Source organism: Lynx rufus, unplaced genomic scaffold (assembly GCF_022079265.1).
Source record: "Lynx rufus isolate CCGP_SWC_20201006 ecotype Redwood Valley unplaced genomic scaffold, mLynRuf1.p SCAF_1, whole genome shotgun sequence".
In the NCBI taxonomy this organism is placed as follows: Eukaryota; Metazoa; Chordata; class Mammalia; order Carnivora; family Felidae; genus Lynx; species Lynx rufus.
In genome coordinates, this window is record NW_025814823.1 from 196,188,096 (window position 1) to 196,210,603 (window position 22,508).

Here is a 22,508-nt window from a genome sequence, read left to right on the forward strand (position 1 = left end):
AACCTAACCAGGTCCCAAACAGAAACCTCACATGTGTGCATCTGATTAGCAAAACCGAAAGCACTTCTGAATGGCCACAGTTTAACGAGGGAGGTGTAGTGTTCGCGTTCAATGTCGTTTCTCACTTTCCAGCTTCTGCCACCCCGGAAGGCATCTTAGGGGAAAAGAAAAGCAAAGCAAAAGTTGGGAGAGATGCTGAGCAAACCAATTAGAATCTTATATATCTATCCCCCTTGACCATCCCCCCCCCCCCACCCCGAACCCTCCTCTCTTACCTCTATGTTGCAGTCGAATTCCTGGAAAGAGTTGTCTATTCTGTTTCCACTTCCTCACCTCCCACTCGTTCCTTACCTCACAACTGCATCCCTCTCACATCGCCTCTCGGCACATGACCTTCCCAATCCCCTTGCTTTGTCTCCCCCTCACCTCCCAGCCCCCTTCCACTCCTATGTGGTGATTGCCAAATTCTGCATTTAGCACCTCACTGCCCTCAGTCTGTGTTCTCTGCCTCGGTGGTCCTGTCCACTTGTGTGTATATCTACCACCACGTGCAGATAATCCCCCAAAGGAGAACTCCAGCCATACAATCTTTCCCAAAGGACAGACCCAGGTTTCCAGGTGCATCCTGAACGTGGCCAACTGAAGCACAAGCAACTCAAACTCAACATGTCTAATATGAAATCCATCACTTAAAAAATGTGTTCTTCCCCGTGTCCTAGATGTCTATGTCAACTGTACAACTACCCGCTTGCTGAAGCTAGAATCCTGGGATTCGAATGGATTCTTCTCTTTCCCTTTTCGGTTCCTACATTCAAATTGTCTCTAAGGCCCATAAATTCAGTGGAGCCCTTTTACCTGAGTTCCTGGGCTTAATAAGCGTTCTCTAAAGAAAGACCGCAGACATGCTCATTCTAGCACTTTATTGGAAATTGGTTGTGTACATCAACGAAATCAGACCAAAGTAAAGGCATTACTTCCACACAATATTCTGATGTCTGTGCTATTACATAATTTAATAAATCCCAAGATGTCGTTGATTTTGGTCAAAGAGCTTGAGCAGTCCAGAAATCTATATAAATATAGATCATAGCATCTAAAATAACCACCGTTGTTTTAAGTTAGTTCCAAAAGTCCTGGGAACATCTCTTAAAATCTGTAGCTTAGATTGGTTGCAGTGCTGGTGGGAGGGAGGGAAGGGCATGCACTTTATACCACGGAGCTGATGATAGCAGGTGCTGGGGTGGGGGGACATTTCTCAAGTGTGGGCACACAAGGGGGTGGGGGCTGGAGATCACGAAAGCTGGCCAGGGAACTCGACCACCCTGTGTTTTCCCGCAGTGCTCGACTATCGCAGCGCTGAGACTCCAATGCAAAAAGAAGCCTGTCACCCCAGGTCCCTTGGCATTGCCAAGAAATGGCAGAGCCCTCCTGACTATCAACATTCTGGCACAGACGTCCTGGGAAGTTCGACCCATCTCCCTTCCCCTGCCGTGCTCAGTTCCCTCCAAATTACATAACGTGAGAGAGGGGCACAGCAAAGAAAATGCTGTGAACCAAAGTGCCGCTGCTGGCCCCTTGGAATGCGGATAGGGTATCTTTGCTTGGTTTGACCTGAGGGGCACTGGCAAAGGCTGCTCTGCCCCCAGTGTCTCCCTCACCACCTTGAAGGCCACCATCAGTAATTAGGTTGTTTGGTTCTTCAAAGCTTCTCAGCATTCAGCAGTGACACCTGTACATCCATGGTGGCTTTGCTGCTCACTATCGCAAACAGCCATAACCTCCACCAAGTCATCGGTTCTTACAACCCCATGAGGTAGGAAGGGCAGGGATCATGACCCCCATTTAAAAGGAACCGGGAACCCACAGAATTAGGTCCCTTGACTGAACTCACACAGCTGGCCAGTGGCAAAATCCAAACAAGAACTCGGATCTCCTCTCACATATCAAGCTCCTGAGTCCACACAGCAAAGCCCGTCCCGTCGCTTTTCTGAGAAGGAAAAGGCTGGGGGAGGGGACATCATCCCCATCCCTCACTGCCCCTCTTGGGAGGTTCTCACACAGCCCCATTGAGGACAGGATGAGTCCGCATGCGATAGATAATGACCGCAGTGGCCGGGCACAGTAACAAAGAGGTCATGATGACAATGGTGGCCAGGATGATGAGGACAATGACCCAGATATCCAGGATGTGCTTGGGGAGCACAGCCTCCATGGGGACCTGGCTGACGGCATCCATGCTGCTTCACTCTGCAACAGACAGGAAAGAGGAAATCACTATTTTGTACCCTCTCCAGGAGTCAGAAGCTTGGGTCACTTACCAGCTGTGTCCTCGTTAAGGTAATCTGATCAATAATAATGGCCTCATTTACCAAGTGCTTCCTATGTGCCAGGCCCAGCACTGGGCACTTTATGTGTATTAACCCACTGAGTCCTCCCTTCAACCACCAGCTCCATGAGATGGGGACTATTACAGTCATCCTTTATTTCTAGGACTTGATCGCCAGTTATTTCCGCTTTACAGATGATGATTCTAAAATCTTTACAGATGTAAATGTGGTTAATTTGCCCAAGGAAGTGAAGCTAGATGGGTGGGACTCCAGAGTCATGTTTATTTTATTTTATTTTTTTGGATTTTCTTTTTTTTTTTTTATAGGAAATTTATTGTCAAATTGGTTTCCATACAACACCCAGTGCTCATCCCAAAAGGTGCCCTCCAGAGTCATGTTTAACTAATAAACTGTCACACCACTGGTCTGTCCCATCTGTTAAAATGCCTTCTCCTGTTCTCCTCTTACCAAAAGCTGATCTTTTCTGTGGAGAACCTACCTATGCAGTGTGGTTTAGTTAGGGTGCTCGCGTGAGCACAGGGGCAGATACGTGATCTAGGTTTGGCCATCACAAATCATAGCCTCAAGTGGACAAGTGGCCCAGCCCAGCTCCCAGGGCTTTCATGTGCAAGCTATTGGGAAAGATGATTCTTTCTGCTGGGGATTGCTAAACCAAAAGGTTGTGAGTCTGGAAAGGACGGGGTGGGCTGTGTCACCCACGTGTAGAGAGCCTGTCTTAGAGATGGAAGGAGAAATGGAACCTTCAGGACCTGAACCCAGCACACTCTGACTCCATGTGCAACCCTGGACACGCCCCCCTCTCCCTGTTCCCAGCCCCACCCCTACACAGAAGCGAATAATTCCCTGCTTTAAGCCGGAGTCAGTTTGGCTTCTCTCACAGCTAAAAGAGCTCTGATGGATAAGATGTAAATCAGTTCTTCCCAAACTTTTTCAATTCACAGCACCCTTACATAATTATTTCACAGCTCTCCAGGCCAAAACAAATACCTAGCAGTTGCATTTAGTACGTTTAGTAGTCAGGTCCAAACACTTCAGTAAGCATTTATATCCTAACAAATTAGTAGCTGTTTGAAAAACATTGTACACACAAATGGAAAGGAAAAAATAGTTTTATTTCATCGTTAGCCAGCTGCTTACTCATGGGAGGTGGGCAATGGTTAGACGCACAACTTTTCAGACTCTGGAGCCAGAGTCGACAATGCCATGACCAGTCCCATTCCACATTCATGTGTGTGCAGTACTTGCTGTATCGTGGCAACAGCCAAAAACTCAGCTTCACAAAATACAACATCGCCAAAAGGAATGCAGTAAGGTTAACGTGAAACTGTAAACTATCTTGAGCTAGTCATTTTCACAGAGTCTGAGAGATGTCAAATATCAATATTCCTATCTGAAATTAATTAAAAGATCCCACAGTCGCCCCCCCCCCCCACTTTTCCAATGAGTTCACCGTGGCTCCCCAGGGCTCACTGTATAACTTGGGAACCACATATATCACACATTCCCTGCCCAGAGGGCACAGGCTGGAACAAACACTCTCCTATGGTTCCTTCTAGATCTGAGATCTATTATTTCTGTGATTCTAGGTCCCAGGCAAAATTTCCAATTCCAGTCCAATTTCCTGCTTTCTCCTAATCAGTAACTTTTCCTTTCCAACGCCTTTGGATTCATGCCCACTGTTGCCCCTCTAGGAAAGGTACTGATTGCCATATCCGAGGCAGAGTCCCCAAGATATACACACAAGGATGTTCATTTCCGCATTGTTTGTTACAGCAACTAATGCAACAAGTGTCCATAAACAGTAAAATAGAATATATCCATATACTAGAATACCATGCAGTGGTTTTCATTCATCTGACAAATACGTAGTCCTTGCTACTCACCAAGCATTGTTCCAAGTGTGCTACAAATATTAACTTATTTAATAGTTATTATTACAAAGAATGATGATCTATGGTGAGTTCTGAATAGTTTACGTAGGAAAAAAAAAAAAGTAAAGTACAGAATAATGTGTATAGGATTATTCCCCTGGCTCAGATTTTGTAGAATTAAGTAGATATATAGGTGGTGATACATAAAAGCAAAATCATTTATGAGCAGAATCCAAAGAAGTGCTAATAGTGACTACCAGAGGGGCTGGACTAGGAGTAGGAGAAGCTTTTGCTTTTCATTCTTCATGTTTTCATGCTGTTTGAATATTGTAAACATGAGCATGTCTTACATTTGATTTTCTGAAGTCCGCTGGATTGAGGGGGAAATGGACTTTTTTCTTTATAGTTCTCTGTATTAAAATTTTTCAAGTCCAACAAAATTCAAGGATGAGCCTAGATCAGTGGTTACCAAATGCCCTATACCAAGCTAAGTGAGAACCACCATAGGACAGTATAAAAAAAACACTAATTTCTGGGTCCCATTATAGACTTACTGAATTAGACTCGAGGGGACAGGAGGGGGCTTTTTTTCCCCAATATGCACCCAGGTTTGGGAACCCCGAACCCACCGATCTCTAAGGCTGCTATGATGCTCTCCAGCACTGTGATGTGGGAACTGATTCCTAGGTGCTCTGTAGCCAGTCTTACTAGACCTGGGTAAGGTCCAGGATGAAGGAGAAGGCTCTGGCAAGGCTCCCCAGGACACCAGGATTATCAGGCTGGGGCTTGCCAAGGAGGAAGAGGCACAGCCTGGCCCTGCCTCAGCCTTGGAAACGTGGTTACTTTCTCCCAAGTCCAAGGCACAGAAGCATGAATCACAGGAGACGCACACTGTTAAAGAAGGACGGAGGCGGCAGAAATCATTCTTTGTGGTCTCCTGATTACATCAACAGCTAGCTTGCCCTGAGCCAAAGGAACCCCACGAAAGCCCTTTCTGGTAAACCCATTAACATCAAACAGTTTCTGTGACTCCAAATGCCAGGAATAATCTCCCTGGCTGTTTCTCATAAGGAAAACCTGTCATTTACAGGAATCCAAGCTTCAGGGCTCATTCACAACCACGAATCATGGAAGCTACAGCCAGCAGTATTTCACAGATGGCAAAACTGAGGTCCACGGGTCTTTCCCCACCTTCAACCCCACCCTCTTCCAGAATAATCATTCAAAGATATAAATCTGATCAAGACACAACACACAAAAAAACAGGATAGAACAAGTAGATAAACAAAGGAAACTTTTTCTGTAACCTGTACTCGAGACTGTACCCATATTACTCTTCCACACGTGACATGATTTAAAACCCTGATCACAAAAACAGACAAAAGCAGAGCTGCTCCAGAATGCCAAGGAGGGATGAGACAAGGGTTTTGGGGTCCCACCCAGATAGCGAGGCTGGATAAATATCCTTAGAGGCCCTAAGCACTGGAGATTAGGGTGCCCATCCCCTTCACACATACAACTCAAACTAAAAGCAACATTAAACGATAACACATAAAACTAATTTTCCCAGGTACTTTTTTGGTATCCCAAAAAAGTAGCACAGCATGTTCACTTGCTACAGCACAGCTGTTCAGCTTCCCCTTGACCCTTTGGGCTCCACAAAACACAATCTGGAAACCACAGGTTGTGATATTCTCCAAGGGCCTTCCCAGAGCTGCTGTTCCAGGCCTCTAAGTCTGGCCATGAACTTGGCCAGGCATCAGAGGACACAGGGAGCTCTCTTTCCCTGTTTCAACCTTCTCAGTCTTCAACCACGTGTCCCCGATGGGCTATTTCTTCCCATAGAACAGGGGTTTGGGTGGCTTCTACCTCTCCCCACTGCGAAAGAAAAACTTTGTCCCCCAAATAAGAACTACACAAACCATATGTTCCGCATCTTTAATGGCATGCTGGAAGAATTTGCTTGAGAAAAAGCAGGACTCCAAGCTTCTGCTGGCTGACTTCTGTTTGACCTCTATCTGGCATCCGGGTGCATGGCTCCTTGCGAGTGCCTAAAACCCTGTTTCTTGGTATGTCTAATTAATAACCGTAGATCAATCTGCTTATCATTTACTTTGCAGATATATTACTCGTTGTTTCTTATCAATGGGTTATATCGGACTGTGGCCCAAACCATTCATGTCACCAATTTAACCTTATCACAGATAAAAATGTGATGTTTTTATGGCCATGGGAGGTAAAACAGCAGTCAAGCCTACACTCCTGTCATTTCAAACTGGCATACCTTATCTGCTATCTATCTCATTAAAGGAATAAATAAACTTTGACATATGTTCAGTATAAGTTTGTCTAAGAAACTGCGTTAACACCACCCTGAGCTGACAAGCAAGGAAGTCACAGGTATCGCCAGCCACTGATGCCATCTGGGCCCTACCCCACCAGCCCTGTGAGAGGCCAGTTTGCACAGGCAACTGAAAGTCTTTTGGGAAAAAGAAAAAAAAAAAAGAATCATTGTTGCAGCCAATTCCATCACAGGGCAGATTTTCTAGTTCCAACAAGATGTATATAAGTTTCATAGATCCAAATTTCCTGCAAGTCCATAGTTTTAGAACTAAATTCAAGGTGACTAATCTATGCCGTATCTATCCTTTCAATCATGAGACTCACTCCCCAGCAAACGGCTCTCTCCTCTCTGACGAGGCAATATTGGTTTTGGCTGAGCACCATCAAGACAAGTAACTGTGTCCAGGATGTTCGTTTGTTCATTCATTCATTCACTCACTCACTCATTCATTCATCACGTACTTGCTATATACAAGATATTCTCCTAGCGGTGCCTGGGTGGCTCAGTCGGTTAAGCATCCGACTTTGGCTCAGGTCATGATCTCATGGTTCGTGGGTTCAAGCCCCGCATTGGGCTCTGTGCTGACATCTCAGAGCCTGGAGCCTGCTTTGGATTCTGTGTCTCCCTCTCTCTCTGTTCCTCCCCCACTCATGCTCTGTCTCTCTCTCAAAAATAAACATTAAAAAAAATTTTTTTTTAAAGATATTCTCTTAGGAATTACTGTTATTTACTCAGAAGACCAAATTTAATTCCAAGAAGCACAGAGAAGTTAAGTACCTTTCCTCTTATTTCCTCAAATACACCCTCACACAAGCCAGCATTTGTTTAACAAATACGAACTGCTAAGTAAGTACTGTGTTGGGACTTGTCCCACACATTAACTTATTTCACCGTCACAACAATCCTGTGCAGGATATATTATTTTACAGATGAGGAAATGAAAGCCAAGAGAGGTTAACTGGCTAGTGACTCATAAAGAAAAGTAAATGGCATTCAAACGCAGGCCTCCTGACCCTGTATTCACTTTCAAAGCCTCCACACAGACCCAGGAATAAGAACATGGAATATGCCAGATCTACAGCTCTCTCCTAAGTCTATACTCATTACTTTCAGCTAAAGGCATTCTGGACTTAGAGATATGCAAACTATAAAAGATCAGGATTTCCATTTCCAGTAATGGCAAACTAGATCATTTTGACCTCTAACTGAGGACAACTGGAAAAACTGGACCCCCCCCCAAGAAAATCTGTCTCAAGGCACTAAGAAGTAACAAATAATGGGGAATTAACCAGCCTAAGATTTGGGATCAGATAGAAATCCAGGGAGGCGAGCCTGGCATTTGAAACAGCATTTCCCCTAGTGGAGGATGGAGACTAAGCAGTGTTTCTGACAGACTCAGGGATCCAAGACTGCCCAGATAGGGAGAACAAAAATCCTGCATTTTGAGGTTGGACCTCAAAAAGCATTCTTGGTGCTAAGAGTGAACCAGAAGTATGCCAATTCTAGAGACTGCAACCCAGGTTTGAATCATCACAGTCCCTGAAATTGAATTAAGGTTATTTCACATTGTGAGTACCTCCAGGTGCTGGACAGAAGCAAACCTACATCCTCTCTAGAGGAGATAACATCACAATAGGCTTCAAAAAAATTTTTAATTAAATATAATGCCTAATGCATAACCAATTGTAAGCAGGAATGAAAAAAGACAAGAGGGGCGCCTGGGTGGCGCAGTCGGTTAAGCGTCCGACTTCAGCCAGGTCACGATCTCCCGGTCCGGGAGTTCGAGCCCCGCGTCAGGCTCTGGGCTGATGGCTCAGAGCCTGGAGCCTGTTTCCGATTCTGTGTCTCCCTCTCTCTCTGCCCCTCCCCCGTTCATGCTCTGTCTCTCTCTGTCCCAAAAATAAATAAACGTTGAAAAAAAAAAAATTAAAAAAAAAAAAATAAAAAAAAAATAAAAAAAAGAAAAAAGACAAGATGACAAGAACAGAGCAATCAGAAACAACAGACAATAGAAAAAGATCTACAAGGGGTACAGATAGTGGAGTTGTCTGTCAGATACACCTTTAAATAACCTTGCTTACTATGTTCAAGGAGACTGAGAATTTTGACAGAGATCTGGAAATTATAAGAAAAAACACAACAGATTTTTTTTAAAGAGCCGAGCAGAAATACTAGAAGTGAAAAATACAATAATAGAAATAAAAATTCAACAAATAGGCTTAACAGCAGATGAGACACAGGTGAAAAAAATATTAGTGAACTAGAGAATAGATCAGAAAGAAAAAAACCCAAAATGCTTCTGTAATAACAGAATTTCCCAAAGCTGATGAACGACAGCAATTCACAAACTGTGGAAGCCTTACGAAATCCTAGCAGGATAAATAGAGAAACTCATAGTTAAGCACATTACAGTAAATCTGCTGAAAACCACAGGTAAAGAGAAAAAAGACAGATTATCTTCATATGAAAACCAATCAGACTGACATCTACCTTTTCAATAGAAACCATGGAATCTAGAAAACAGCAGGACGATATCTTTAAAACACTGAGCAAAAATGACAAGAATTAAGATGAAAGAAGATATTTTCACCCAATAAAAAGACAGAATTGAAATGTGCAATAACAATAGCAAATATATAAGGGTTCCTGGGTGGCTCAGTCAGTTAAGCATCCAACTTCAGCTCACGTCATGATCTCACAGCTCGTGGGTTCGAGCCCCGCATCTGGCTGTGTGCTGACAGCTCACAGCCTGGATCCTGCTTTCTGCCCTCCCCCAGCTTGCGCTCTGTCTCCCTCTCTCTCAAAAATAAATAAACATTAAAAATTTTTTTTTAATTAAAAAATAAAAAACAATAGCAAATATATAACAATAAAATTAAAGTATTCTGACTTCCTTGCATAGCCTGGGAAAGGGCAAAAGAACCAGATAACATTAGACTTTGTTAAGTCAAGGATGTATGTTGTAATCCCTAGCGCAGCCATTTACATTTATTTATTTTTGAGACACAGAGACAGAGCACAAGTGGGGGAAGGCAGAGAGAGAATGAGATACAGAATCCAAAGCAGGCTTCAGGCTCTGAGCTGTCAGCACAGAGCCCGACGTGGGGCTTGAACTCACAAACCGTGAGATCATGACCTGAGCCAAAGTCGGAAGCTTAACCGACTGAGCCACTCAGGTGCCCCCTGGAGAGACCAGGGCAGCCATTTAAAAGTAGCAAGAGTGTATAACTTCCAGAGAAAATGAGGGAAGGAGGAAAAAAACAGAATACGTGGGACATATAGAAAGTACACAGAAAGATAGTAGATTTAAACTTAAACCAACAAAAACTACTGGAGTATACATAAAAATTAAAAATGAATATAAATATATATTCTTCATAAGAGACACATGGGATTTAGAAAGGTTAAAGGTTAAAGAGTACAAAAGAAATACTATCTACTCATGAATTGTGTGAGCTAGTAGAGCTATCTTACTGTCAGAGGAAGTAGACTTTTAGACGAAAAGTAGAACTAGAGACACCAGAAGTTAAAAAGATTTTTAATTTTTATGTACCTAATTTCAGAATTATAAGGTCAAACAGATGAAGCCACAATTATAAGGGGGAGTTCAACACAATTCTCTCAAATACTGGTAGAACAAAGAGTTTTTTAAAATCAGCTGAGGATATAGAAGATTTCTTAAACTAATAGTTTTCTATAATATATGGTTTCAAATAAAGAGTACCAAAACTAATTGAATATAAAAAGTTAGGGGCGCCTGGGTGGCTTGGTCGGTTAAGCGTCCGACTTCGGCTCAGGTCATGATCTCACGATCCGTGAGTTCGAGCCCCGCATCGGGCTCTGTGCTGACAGCTCAGAGCCTGGAGCCTGTTTCAGATTCTGTGTCTCCCTCTCTCTCTGACCCTCCCCCGTTCATGCTCTGTCTCTCTCTGTCTCAAAAATAAATAAACGTTAAAAAAAATTTTTTTTAGGGGCGCCTGGGTGGCTCAGTCGGTTAAGTGGCCGACTTCGGCTCAGGTCATGATCTCGCGGTCCGTGAGTTCGAGCTCCGCGTCGGGCTCTGTGCTGACAGCTCAGAGCCTGGAGCCTGTTTCAGATTCTGTGTCTCCCTCTCTCTGACCCTCCCCTGTTCATGCTCTGTCTCTCCCTGTCTCAAAAATAAATAAATGTTAAAAAAAAAAATTTAAAAAAAATTTTTTTTTAAATATAAAAAGTTAACATTTAAATTATTTCCTCTGGGAATAATTTTCATATATTAATATATTTAATATAATATAATAATAAATATTGAATACATACAAAAGAGGAATACATTATACTATATTTTATATATAATTCCAAATTATATAATACTATATATTCATTTAGTGGTATTGGAAGAAAATAACTTTAAGGATAATTACATGAGAATAAAGGGAAGCACAATATACTGTGTTTAAAAAACAAGTTCATAGTAGCATAGTTTTAGTGTAAGAATAGGTAACTTTTAGAACTGATTTCATATATTAGGTCACTTGACCTGACTTAGAAAACAGAAAGCTGGCTCTAGTATGTTTCAGTCATAACCGTAAAGAGGATATTTCCATAAAGCATTTGTGGTAAGAATTCTAAGATGGCCCCCATAATCTCTAGTCCCTGGTGCTACCCCTGGGAACAGGTTAGGTCACATAACAAGGTGAAGGGATTTTGCAGATGTAGTTAAGGTTCCAGATCCCCTGACTTAAAAGTAATCAAAAAGATCATCCTGGGTGGGTCTGACTTAATCAGGTGAACGTCCTTTTAAAAAAGGGCTGAAGCTTCCCTGAGGTCAAAGACACTCACTGCTCTGAGTGCAACCTTGAGTTACAAGACACAAATCTGCCAACAACCTGAATGAGCTTGCAAGATGAATCTTTCATAAGAGATCCTTCAGAAGCAAATGCAACTTGGCTGACATCTTGACTGAAGTTTTACAAGGACCCAGCAAAGTTGTGTTTGGACTCCTGACCCATGAAAACTATGAGATCGTGAATATATTTTCAAGCCACTAAAGTTGTGGTAATTTGTTAAGGCAGCAATAGAAATCTAATACTGCAATTCTATATCCTACTGGGTTTGTTCTGTGGAGAAAAAACCTCTACAAAGTAATGGTATTCTAGAAATCTACACAAAATTTAGACAGTAACCAGCTTTAACCACATAGCGTACCTTCCATTTTACAGATGGAGGAAATGACTTGCCCAAGGTCATCTACCAAGTTAAGGGCAGGACTGAAGGGAGAACTCAGGCCTCCTGATCTGCCTGCTTTTTTTTTTTTTTTTTAATTTTTTTTTTCAACGTTTATTTATTTTTGGGACAGAGAGAGACAGAGCATGAACAGGGGAGGGGCAGAGAGAGAGGCAGACACAGAATCAGAAACAGGCTCCAGGCTCTGAGCCATCAGCCCAGAGCCCGACGCGGGGCTCGAACTCACAGACCGCGAGATCGTGACCTGGCTGAAGTCGGACGTTTAACCGACTGCGCCACCCAGGCGCCCCTCTTTTTTTTTTTTTTAAGAGAGAGAGAGAAAGTGGAATCTGGGGGGGAAGGGGAGGGGACAGAGAGAGAGAGAATCTCAGGCTCCACACTCAGCTTGGAGTCTAATGCCAGACTCGATCCCATATCAAGAGCCAGACGCTCAACCGACTGAGCCAGCCAGGTGCCCCCGCATGCTCTTTTCAATGCCATCACTATCCTGTTTGAGATGGGGGCTGGGAGACAGTGGGGAGTCAGGCTGGAGAAGGGGTGGTAGGAAACAAACTGACAGGAAGAATGACAGCCAGCCAGGCTTCTTGATTCTAACTTTTCACTGTGTTAAAGCCATTGGGGGCCTTGAGGCCCAGAGCCCTAGGCAACATCACAGTAGGTGAGGCAGGTGAGATGGTTTTCAAGGGCCAAACACGCATGCACGCGCACACACACACACACACACACACACAGGTGAGATGGTTTTCAAGGGCCAAACACGCGTGCACGCGCACACACACACACACACACACACGCCCCAACCAAAAACAAGTCCGGTCAGAATCATCAGTGAATGCAGTTCCACCCTTTGCATTCCATCCCTTTGATTCAAGACCCAGAGGCAAATAAAGCCAGTGAAGAAGGTAATGGTTAAGACTGTAACGTATGTATTCCTCACCATGAGAGCATCAGGGAAGAGAGGGAGAGGCACTGGAATCTTGTCATGGGAGATCCCACCAAAGTGGGAAAAAGCTCCGTGCATACAGGATGAAGGACTGCACAACGTGTCTGGACCCAGCTCTGCCCCAGCACTGATTTCACCCATCACAGCTCATTCTCCTCCATTCCCTTCTCTACCCTGTGGTATGGGTACTGAATACACATTTCTTAAGTCAACAGGGCCTCAAGCTTCCGGATTCTGCTAGGGCAATGGGAGCGCATCAGAATGGAGGGAATACTTGGAAACAGCAGGAGTTCTTTCCTTTACACTCACGCTGCCGTGTTAAGAGCCCAGGCTCTCTCTGAGCCAGTTGGCTTGGGTTGGCTCTACCACTTTCTAGCTGACCTACGCTGGATCAGTTGAACTTCCTAATGTTTCCATTTACTCAGCTGAAAACAAAACAAAAATGGGCAAATAACAGTATCAGCCTTGTAGGGTTAGAATTCCATGAGAGAACCACACATAGTACTTGGCAGTGTTCTGACACACAACAGGCACTCCACGAATGTTCATTCCGTGACTGATTATTCCTGGCTGTAGGGACTCACTGACCTAAGCAAAGAGCCTCCCCCTCTTCAATTAGGATTTGTTAGCATCTGTGACTTGGCATGTGTCTTCACTTTATCAACAAAGATGGTAGATGCTTAATCCACACTGATTTTTTTTTAATGTTTATTTTTGAGAGAGATAGAGACAGAGCATGAGTGGGGGAGGGGCAGAGAGAGAGGGAGACACAGAATCCAAAGGAGGCTCCAGTCTCCGAGCTGTCAGCACAGAGCCCGACGCGGAGCTTGAACCCACAGACGGCGAGTTCATGACCTGAGCCGAAGTCCGACGCCGAACTGACTGAGCCACCCAGGAGCCCTGTCACATTATTGATTAACCTGTCACATGGTTGATTAACCCGATGGATTCCTCCAGTCCAACCTTGAAACTGGTGGTGTAGCAATTCAATAAACATTGCTGACGCTGTGATTAACACTGGGCATCGAGGAGTGGGTGCAGAGACGGAGATGTTTGCCCATAAGAAGCTTACTGTCTTCTGCAGGAAAAAGACATTACTTATCATTACTAATTGCCATACAAGGCAGAGCAGGGCTTGCTACATTGAAAGTACAAACCACATGCTCATGGAGAAGAAGAAGGAAGTGGAAAGACAAGTAGAGAGTTGAGACAATCTTGATTTGAATCCTGCTTTCCATCCTTATTAGAGGGTGACTTTGGACAAGTTATTTCAAACCTCTAAGCTTCGGTCTTCTCCTCTCTTAAATAGGGACATTGGAAGCACTATATTGCAGCCTGCTTTCACAAGGATAAAGAGAGACAATGTGTACATGGTCCTGAAACGAATGATGCTGAAAAAAATGTCCATCTTCATTCCTTTGTTTTTGTCTGAGTAAAAGAGAAAACTTTACAAAGAACGGGGACTTTGACGTGGGCTTTGAAGAGAAGTAGTGTTCAAAAGGAAGAAATAAAGAGAAATGAACACATACATCAACGAAGCCTGGAAGCGATAAGATCCATGGTGTGTTGAGTGCATACGTAGTCCTAGTGGTTTTGGCAAGAGGCTTAACCTTTACAAGCTTCCGTTTCATTTGTAAAATGGAAATAGTCGTAAATAATGGTAGCCACTACTTCACTGGGATGCCGTGGGATCTGAATGAGCTAATGCACATAACGCACGTATTTCAGACAAAGCCTGGTAAACAGTAAGGGGGTTCATACGTGTTAAACCGAGCAAGGCCCACCGCATTAGCTCCTAAATTAAAAAGAGAGTTCGGAGGCCCCACCATTACTTTGGGCACCATGACTGCTCTGAGGCTGATCTAAGAAACCACGGTGATAGTTTTGTATGCAAATGGCTTTTGATCGTCTGTCCTGGCTTTGATCTTCCACAGGAAAAGCGTGCCCTGCACATCTGAGCTGCAGCTGGCAGCTCACTTTTGAGGGATTGCCAGCGGTCATCCGACTGGTTTTTCCACCAAGGAGTTCACTGAGGAAGGAGGCAATAAAAGAAATGACTTCCTGCTGGCAGGCAAGCTTAATTATCCCAAAGTGGGAGAGAAAGCAGATAGAGGCAGGTGGCTTCCTGCAGGTGTGGCGTTAGGCCAGCACTGTCAGAGCTCTGAGCACGGAGGCCAGAGAGCCGAGCCGGCAGCGAGACCCAGCTCTGAGTCACTGACTCTGGGGCCGTCTCTTCAGGCATCGCGCCGAACGTGAACACTGAGGCTGACAGTTCCCAGAGAGTAGACGTGGGGCTTACCAGCATCACTCGGCTTGGGAGACTCCTTCCTAAGGCCCTCCCCTCAGGAGGAGCTGGTGTGATGTCCAAGAAGAATGGAGCACTTAGGCCAGACAGAGAAAGCAGTGTCCATGATCTCAACTTAAATGTCCCGTCTCTGGAAAAGCCATTCCGGATCCACCCTTGACCAGCAGTCATTCTCTCACACCTTGTTTTACTGTCTTCGTACACTTTTCACAATCGAAAATTAGCTTGTTTGTCTGCTTGTTTGCTTTTATGGGCCATCCTTGCTCACTCAGATGAGGGCACAAGGAGAGCAGAAGCCTCATCTCTTGTGCATGGCTGTACCATCAGTACCTGTCACCGGCCCTGGCACACAGTAAGTGCCCAGTAAATCTAAGATCGGTGAAGGACTGAATACGGGCAGACTGGAGAACTCCAGATTTGAGCTTAGTTAGAACTCAGCTGTCCACAAAGGATTCTCACCCCCAATGACCTTAAAAGTCAGAATCCCATCTCTGGAATGCAAAATAAAATGCATCCTCCGACTTGATCATTTTCTGGGCTCTCTGTACACTGAGGATAATGGGGGCCTCTTTCTTTCCCAGCCTTCCCTGTTCATACCGGACAGAGGAGAGAGGAGGACTGACCTTTCAGAATAACGTTCTCTAGGATTCCCGCCTGCTGACTTGCTTGCGCTGGGGAGCTCAAACTCAAGATCAGGTTCCCTGCACTCCAAAGCTGGGCACTAAGGTGAGTGTGGGGGGGTAGGGGAGTGGCTGTCCACAGTATGAACCTTTCTTTCTCTGTTCTCAGAAGAGGACAGAGAGCTGATAAGGGGAAAGGATTTCCCATGCCTACTCCAGTGAGCCCATCCCAGCCTCACTCACATTCACCCTTAGAGACAGCTCTCCTCCCTTTCTGTAATAGCCTCAAGCATTTACCAACCCAATGCATCTTTTGTTCCAAAGAGAGGGGCCAGAAGAAGGCACGGGCAGAACACATAACTATCACAAATGTGAAATGAATCAAATCAGAGACGTTCTCCACTGATCCGAGGTCCCCTGAGGAGTGCTCTGTTCTCATTCTAACCCAGCTGGCTTCTTTCTCCATCAAAATTCTTAACAGTGTAAAGACTTGTTCCCTGCCTTAGTTTTTATCTGCTCTTCTGGGGCTGGAAAAATGGAAAAACACCAGGATATTTCAAAGAGATCAGAAAGCAGCCAGGGCTATTCAAGACTGCACGTACCCAACTGACCCAGCCAATCACAGTCTTAGAAACCAAGAGGGAGCCAGCAGAGAAGCCCAGGCCAAATCCACAGCATCCTGCTTAAGCCTCCACCATCCATCATGGTTATTTGCCAGTGACTAAGTGCCTGCTCTGTGCCGGGCTGACAAAGGAAACTCTCCATGGAGTGGGCTGGCGGGGCGGGGGGAGTAGTGACAGAGCAGCAAGGGCACCAGAGTGGTCTGAATCCCCTGCCAAGCTATGTGGCTGGGAACAAGGCACTCTCCTAAAATGGGCTTCCCTGTGTACAGCAGGCAGGATGATGGCCCCTCGAAGATGCCCATGTCCTGGTCCCTGGAACCGTGAATATGAAAAAGGAAACATGACTCAGAGGGCAGTCATGAAAAGAGAAGCAAAGGGACTTTGCAGACGTGGTTAAAAGGCTTTGAGATGGACAGAGTATCATGGACCACCCAGGTGGGCCCAGTCTAATCACTTGAGTCCTTAAAAGAGAAGAAGAAAGTAGAAAGGTCAGAGAAATATGGCATGAGAAGCACTTGACTCACCATTGCTTACTCTGAAGATCGTGGAAACAGGCTATGAGCCAAGGAGTGCAGGGGCCTGTGGAAGCAGGAATGGCCCCTAGCTGACAGCCAGCAAGGCAACAGTGACCTTGGTCCTACACCCACAGGAACTGAATTCTGCCAACAACTCAAATAAGCAGGGAACTGATCCTCCCCTAAATACTCTACAAAGAGACGCAGCCTAATGATGCCTTGATTTTCTTCTAGAAAGACCCATACCAGCTTCTGACCTGTAGAACTGTAATACAATACATTCGATTTTTTAAAGCCACTAAATTTGTGGTTATTTGTTACAGTGTTAGAAAACGGACTCATTGTGTGGTCCTAAGTTCCTCCTTCAAGCTGGGCCTCCTTTTCCTGTCAGTCAACCGGAAAGGGTGGTCAAGGTAATCACCAAGGGTCTGGCCAGCTCTCAAAGTCTCACTCCGCTCTCCTGACATCCTACCTCCTCCAGAGCTCTGCCACAGAGCCAGGATGCTCTTGGGTTGAAGACCATAATAGGAAAAATAGAAAGGAGCAAAGGGTGGGGAAGATGAATCTTTAAAAAAGTTAAAAGAAAAAAAAAAGTATCTCCAAGAAAAAAAGTATCTTGTTTTGCCATTGGTTACTTCCTTGGCCGTTCCCCCAGAGGAATGAAGCGGAAAATCTGGGAGAGCAAGAAGAAAGCTTCACGATCAATTGGTAGAAGCTGTCCAGAGCACTGAGCTGGGGATTCTCTAGCCCTACAGGGATTTGGTGCAAAGTCTTGATTATCAATTGTCTGCCTGGGACAGGGGATTCGGAGGAGTGACAGGTATGCCAGATATGTGCCACCACTGCTTGAAACCAATTTGGGGATCCCAGTTTCATTTTCCCTGTCTTTCCTTCTTCTTCTTCCATCTTATGTTCTCCGATCCTATGTAGTCGGTCACCAGCAATTCACATGCCCAATCTGCCAGTCGGAGGCCAAATCAACAAAATAAGGAAACTAGATCTATTTACAACGAAGCCATGTAAAGTACACAGTGTAGCTGCCGAATCTGGTTTGCTGGTGTCCAGTATGCTAGCCGGTTATAGTTCTGGTCTGTTCCGCCTCCTGGCTACCTCTTAGCCTTTTCTCCTAGACGTACACCATCGTGTTTCCCAAATGAGTTGGAAGGATACTAGGGGCCCTGGTGACTGACTGGTACAGTGGCTATCAGCTTCTTCCTTAACATCCCTGAGGTCACCCTGCAAGTAAATGACAGAAGCAAGATCTGAATGCAAATCCCCACCCCCCACCCCCACTGCAATGAGGTTCAAAGCTTAGACCGCGGAACCGAACTGCCTGGGTACAAACCACAGCTGCACCACTTACTTCTGTGATCCTGGGGGAGTTGCTTATTCTCTCTGGACCTCAGTCTCAACTTCAAAGTAAATATAATTGTGGTCCCTACCTCATAGGATCATGGTCAAAGACTAAATGCATTAACACAAATAAAATGCTTACAATAACGCCTGGCTCACAGTCAGCACTCAATAAATGTCAAGTATGATTATTATTACATCATTCGGCTTGCCTGGCCCATCAGGGCGGATGTCTGCAGGATGTGGTAATACCAACATTTACTCCTATAAACTGTGAGCACAAGTACGTGTGTCTATCTTTGATAAACCAATCAAGATAAAGATCCTCTCTCTTTGGAGACATTTCCTTTATTTGTACATATTTTTTAAACGCTTATTTATTTTTGAGGGGGGGGAGAGCTTGTGAGTGAGCGGGGGAGGGGCAGAGACACAGAGGAGAGAGAGAACCCCAAGAAGACTCTGCACTGACAGAGCAGGGGTCAGTCCCACAAACCTTAAGATCATGACTCGAGCCGAAATCGAGTGGGACACTTAACCGGCTGAGCCACCCAGGCGCCCCTGGACATTTTAAACCACAAACAGGAGGGGCGCCTGGGTGGCTCAGTCGGTTAAGCGGTTAAGCATCCGACTTCGACTCAGGTCACGACCTCGCTGTCCGTGAGTTCGAGCCCCGCCTCAGGCTCTGGGCTGATGGCTCAGAGCCTGGAGCCTGCTTCCGATTCTGTGTCTCCCTCTCTCTCTGCCCCTCCCCCGTTCATGCTCTGTCTCTGTCTCAAAAATAAATAAACGTTAAAAAAAAATTTAAACCACAAAGAGGAAGCACATAGAAGGATCAGAATACAGCTAGGAAAGCAACTGCGACTGTGACTGCCTCTCTATCCCCCTGGTCTGTCACCCCTGGGCCTGATATGTGACCCAACCACACTAGGCTCCCAAAGTCTCTAATTTGGCTTATGTCTCAAACACGTCACCGCAGCTCAGTGACTCTTAGGCTAGCAAGAGACGGGGAATCCCCAGACCTTTCGTGCCGTGGAGCCCACGGTTCTGACGCCCTGAGAAGTCACTCTTGGGAAGCTTTGATAGAGCCGCACGACTCATACCCCAGGGCAGCTGAAAACAGGAGGTCCCTGCTGGCATGGAAAAGTGCTTCTCCTCAACTTTTTCGGTTGTTACTGCAGAAGTACGTGATGTCCCGAATCTCAGCTGGGCCGTCCTGCGCGTGCTCACGGGACTGCCGGGTGACCTGCATAACTAACCCCAAGAGCGTATCACGCTCAACCGCAGGCGCCCATCTGTTCCATGCCCCACTTCTTCATTTTACAGATGGGAAGGGTGAGGTCCAGATGGGGAGAATGCATCATCAAGTAAGGCAGAGCGTCTTCTGACTTCCAGAGAACTGTCCTTCCTACCTCCCCCCCTACCCTCCCGCCCCATTCGGGCATTTGCAAGCCTTCCCATTTACCCACTGCGGTGGTACCGCAGACCATAACGGATGTTCAAGGAATCTCTGACACCTGAATGACTGAGCAGCTTTCCCTACTACAGCCTAGAGCTCTGAGGAATCTATAGAGAAATGGGAGACTCCTGAGGCCCCAGGAGCCAAGAAACGGAGGAGCTGCGGGAACGGGAGTCCAGCCTGGTCACTCAGAATCACAACCTTCCACAGTTGTACAGGTTTCTATGGTTTACACCTCCCATTCTCCCACTCAGTAAACAGGATTGAGCGCCTATTTGCCGGGCCCTGGGCCAAGTACTGAGGATGCCTCAGAGATGAGGCATGGAGAGACAGTCTCTACCCTCAAGGAATTTGTGGCGGGGGGGGGGGGGGTGGTGGGACAGAAGGGGTGCAAGAGAGCGGACAACCGGACAACCAAGTCCCAAGACGGAGGCAGGAGGAGAAGGAGCAGGGAGCTTAGAAGGCAGGCTTCGCTCCCAGATACTTTGCCCACCCACCCCCCTTTCTCCTTTGATTTCTGTACGCAAAGGATGTCTTCTCCATTTCACAGATGGAGAAGCAAGGCTCCGAGGCAGGATGGTGAAATTGCTGGTGACGGACCAGGGGAGCACCCCCAACTCCAATCTCCCGGCGCCTCCTAGGCGGGGCTTTGAGAGAAGCCGCCTGGCGCGCCGCCGGACTCACCCACCCGAGCTGCGCCCCCCCCCCCCCCCCGGAGGCCCCCGATCCGCTGACACGGTGGCTGGAACTCAGGGGCCGAGAGAAGCAGTAGAGGGGAACGCACAAGTGATGACGGGGGAGGAGTGCGGGGAAAGAGGGCACAAAGAAAGGAGGCCGGTTGGGAGGGCGCTGGGGCAGGGAGCACACGACAAGGGAGCCCCACGCGCGACACCCGATGGCCCTACTCACCCCGGGATCCGCGGAGCTGCTTGGAGAGCACGCCCGCGCCCCCCACCCCCACCCCGCCCCCGCCGCAGCCGGATCGCGCCGGGTCTGCGGAAGGGTGGGCGGCAGGGACGGGCTCGCAGGGGCGGCGGCCGGGCCCCGGGGTCTCGGCGCGGCACGTGCCCGGCCCTCGGAGCCCGCGGCGGCGGGAGCGCGCGGGAGCGGCCGGGACGCGCGGCTGGGCCCCGGGGCTGCGCGCGGCGGCTCTGGAATGCACGGCCGCCAGGGACCGCCCCCGGAAAGCCCGGGCCCCCGGCCGCCGCCCCGCCCCCGCGGAGCCGGAGGAGAAACGGGGCGCGGGGGAGGCTGCTTCCCCGCCAGCCCCGCGGCTCGCTGGCGCGCAGCCCGGCGCGATCGCCTCGCCCGTCGGGGCCCCGGCTCTCCCTGCTGTGAACCGAGAGGGTCGCGCCGACCTGAAACGCGTCCTCCGGAATGCTTTCCCGCTGCAGTCTACACACGCGAAAGTCTGGCCGATGGGTTTGGACGGAGGAGCGGGGACTCAGAGCTCCTGCTCTGCGGTGCGCGGAGTTTAAGATCCGTACCAAGCGGCTTCGCCAAGTGAGGGGTAATAACACCTGCGTCCCAGCCCTGCTGTGAGGACGGACTTAGACGCCGGTGTGGAGCTGGTTGGTTGTCTGCTGTGACACGCCTCTGAGCGTCCTGCTCATTTTTGTGACAACAGTGAAACGGCCCCATCCAAGGTGCTCATGGCCTCTGAGAGGACTCCACGCCCTGCCAGCTCCCCGCCCAGCTTCCACACAGGACAGTGCCAGCTCTCCGACCTCCCGCCGCCTTTGTGCTGCACCTAGGGACAGGGACTCCGGTCCCACCTTGGCACCCGGCTTTAAATTCAGCAGTCGAGCGCTCTTCCGTCTCTCTCTGAAACACGGGAGCGCAGGCCTTGACCATCAGTGTGACCTCGAGGAGTCTTGGAGCTCAGTTGTGGGTCAGTCTCTTCCTTTGCCCAATAGGTATGGTAAGAACCCTTCTGCCTTCCTCAGCCCTGAACCTGATACGGTGCGGGGGTGCCGAACTTAGCCCCGACTGTCTTCTGTAGGTCGGGGATGAGGTCAGCAGAAATGACACGGAAATCTTCACTACCAGATGCCAGTTGTCTAGAGGCGAGACAATGAGGATGAAGGGGGTTGACATGAGAAATGGTGTGCCAAAAACCCCAGGAATTGTCAGCCAACAACATGTTTTAATCAAAAGAGAAGTGTGGAATCTTTAAAACAAACACAAACAAACACAAAACAAGTACCACACAATTCTGAATAGTTTGATACAAAATTCTCAGTGGAAAGAAAACAAAAATGCTAAAGGAGGACAATCTCAATTTAATACAAAGTGTTCTCTGGTTAGTGGAAGGGGTAGGGGACTACTCTTCTGGGTGGACACCTGGTAACTTCATGTGCCCTGTGTGAGCACTGGCGTCTGGAGGGTGCAGAAGCCCAGGACTGAAGCGAGCACTAGCCGGGCTCAGTCTGACTTTCCCGTTAGTACTCTATCCGTATCTCTTTTTATTTTTAATTTTTTAATTTTTTATTTTAGAGAGGGGAGAGCGTGTGCACAAGCAGGGGAGAAAGGCGGACAGAGAGACACAGAGAGAAAATCTTAAGCAGGCTCCGCTCTTAGTGTGGAGCCCAACCCAGGGCTTGATCCCACGACCCTGGGAGCATGACCTGAGCTGAAATCAAGAGTAGGCTGCTGGGGGCACCGGGGTGGCTCAGTCATTAAGTGTCCAACTTCAGCTCAGATCATGGTCTCACCGTTTGTCAATTGGAGCCCCACATCGGGCTCTGTGCTGATAGCTCTGAGCCTGGACCCTGTGTCAGATTCTGTGTCTCCCTCTCTCCGCTCCTCCCTGGCTCACACTCTCTCTCAAAAATAAACAAACATTAAAAAAAAATTTTTTTTTTAAGTGTCAGATCCTCAGCCGACTGAGCCATCCAGGCACCC

General features: G+C 47.1%; 1 protein-coding gene across 3 annotated transcripts; it reads right to left on the minus strand.

Moving 5' to 3' along the window:
• Positions 1-905: 905 nt before the first annotated feature.
• On the minus strand, positions 906-21,612 carry SMIM3 (small integral membrane protein 3). Of its 3 annotated transcripts, none has more exons than XM_047092332.1 (2): positions 21,380-21,612; positions 906-2,247 (listed from the first exon to the last, which is right to left on the minus strand). In XM_047092332.1, exon 2 carries the CDS (start codon positions 2,234-2,236, stop codon positions 2,054-2,056), a length of 183 nt encoding a protein of 60 aa, XP_046948288.1. In that variant the 5' UTR covers positions 2,237-2,247; positions 21,380-21,612; the 3' UTR covers positions 906-2,053. The 3 variants fall into 3 exon arrangements, with proteins under 3 accessions (XP_046948288.1, XP_046948284.1, XP_046948290.1); XM_047092328.1 differs by having other exon boundaries at positions 20,963-21,612; XM_047092334.1 differs by lacking the exon at positions 21,380-21,612 and adding an exon at positions 20,514-20,643.
• Between the last annotated feature and the right edge of the window lie 896 nt (positions 21,613-22,508).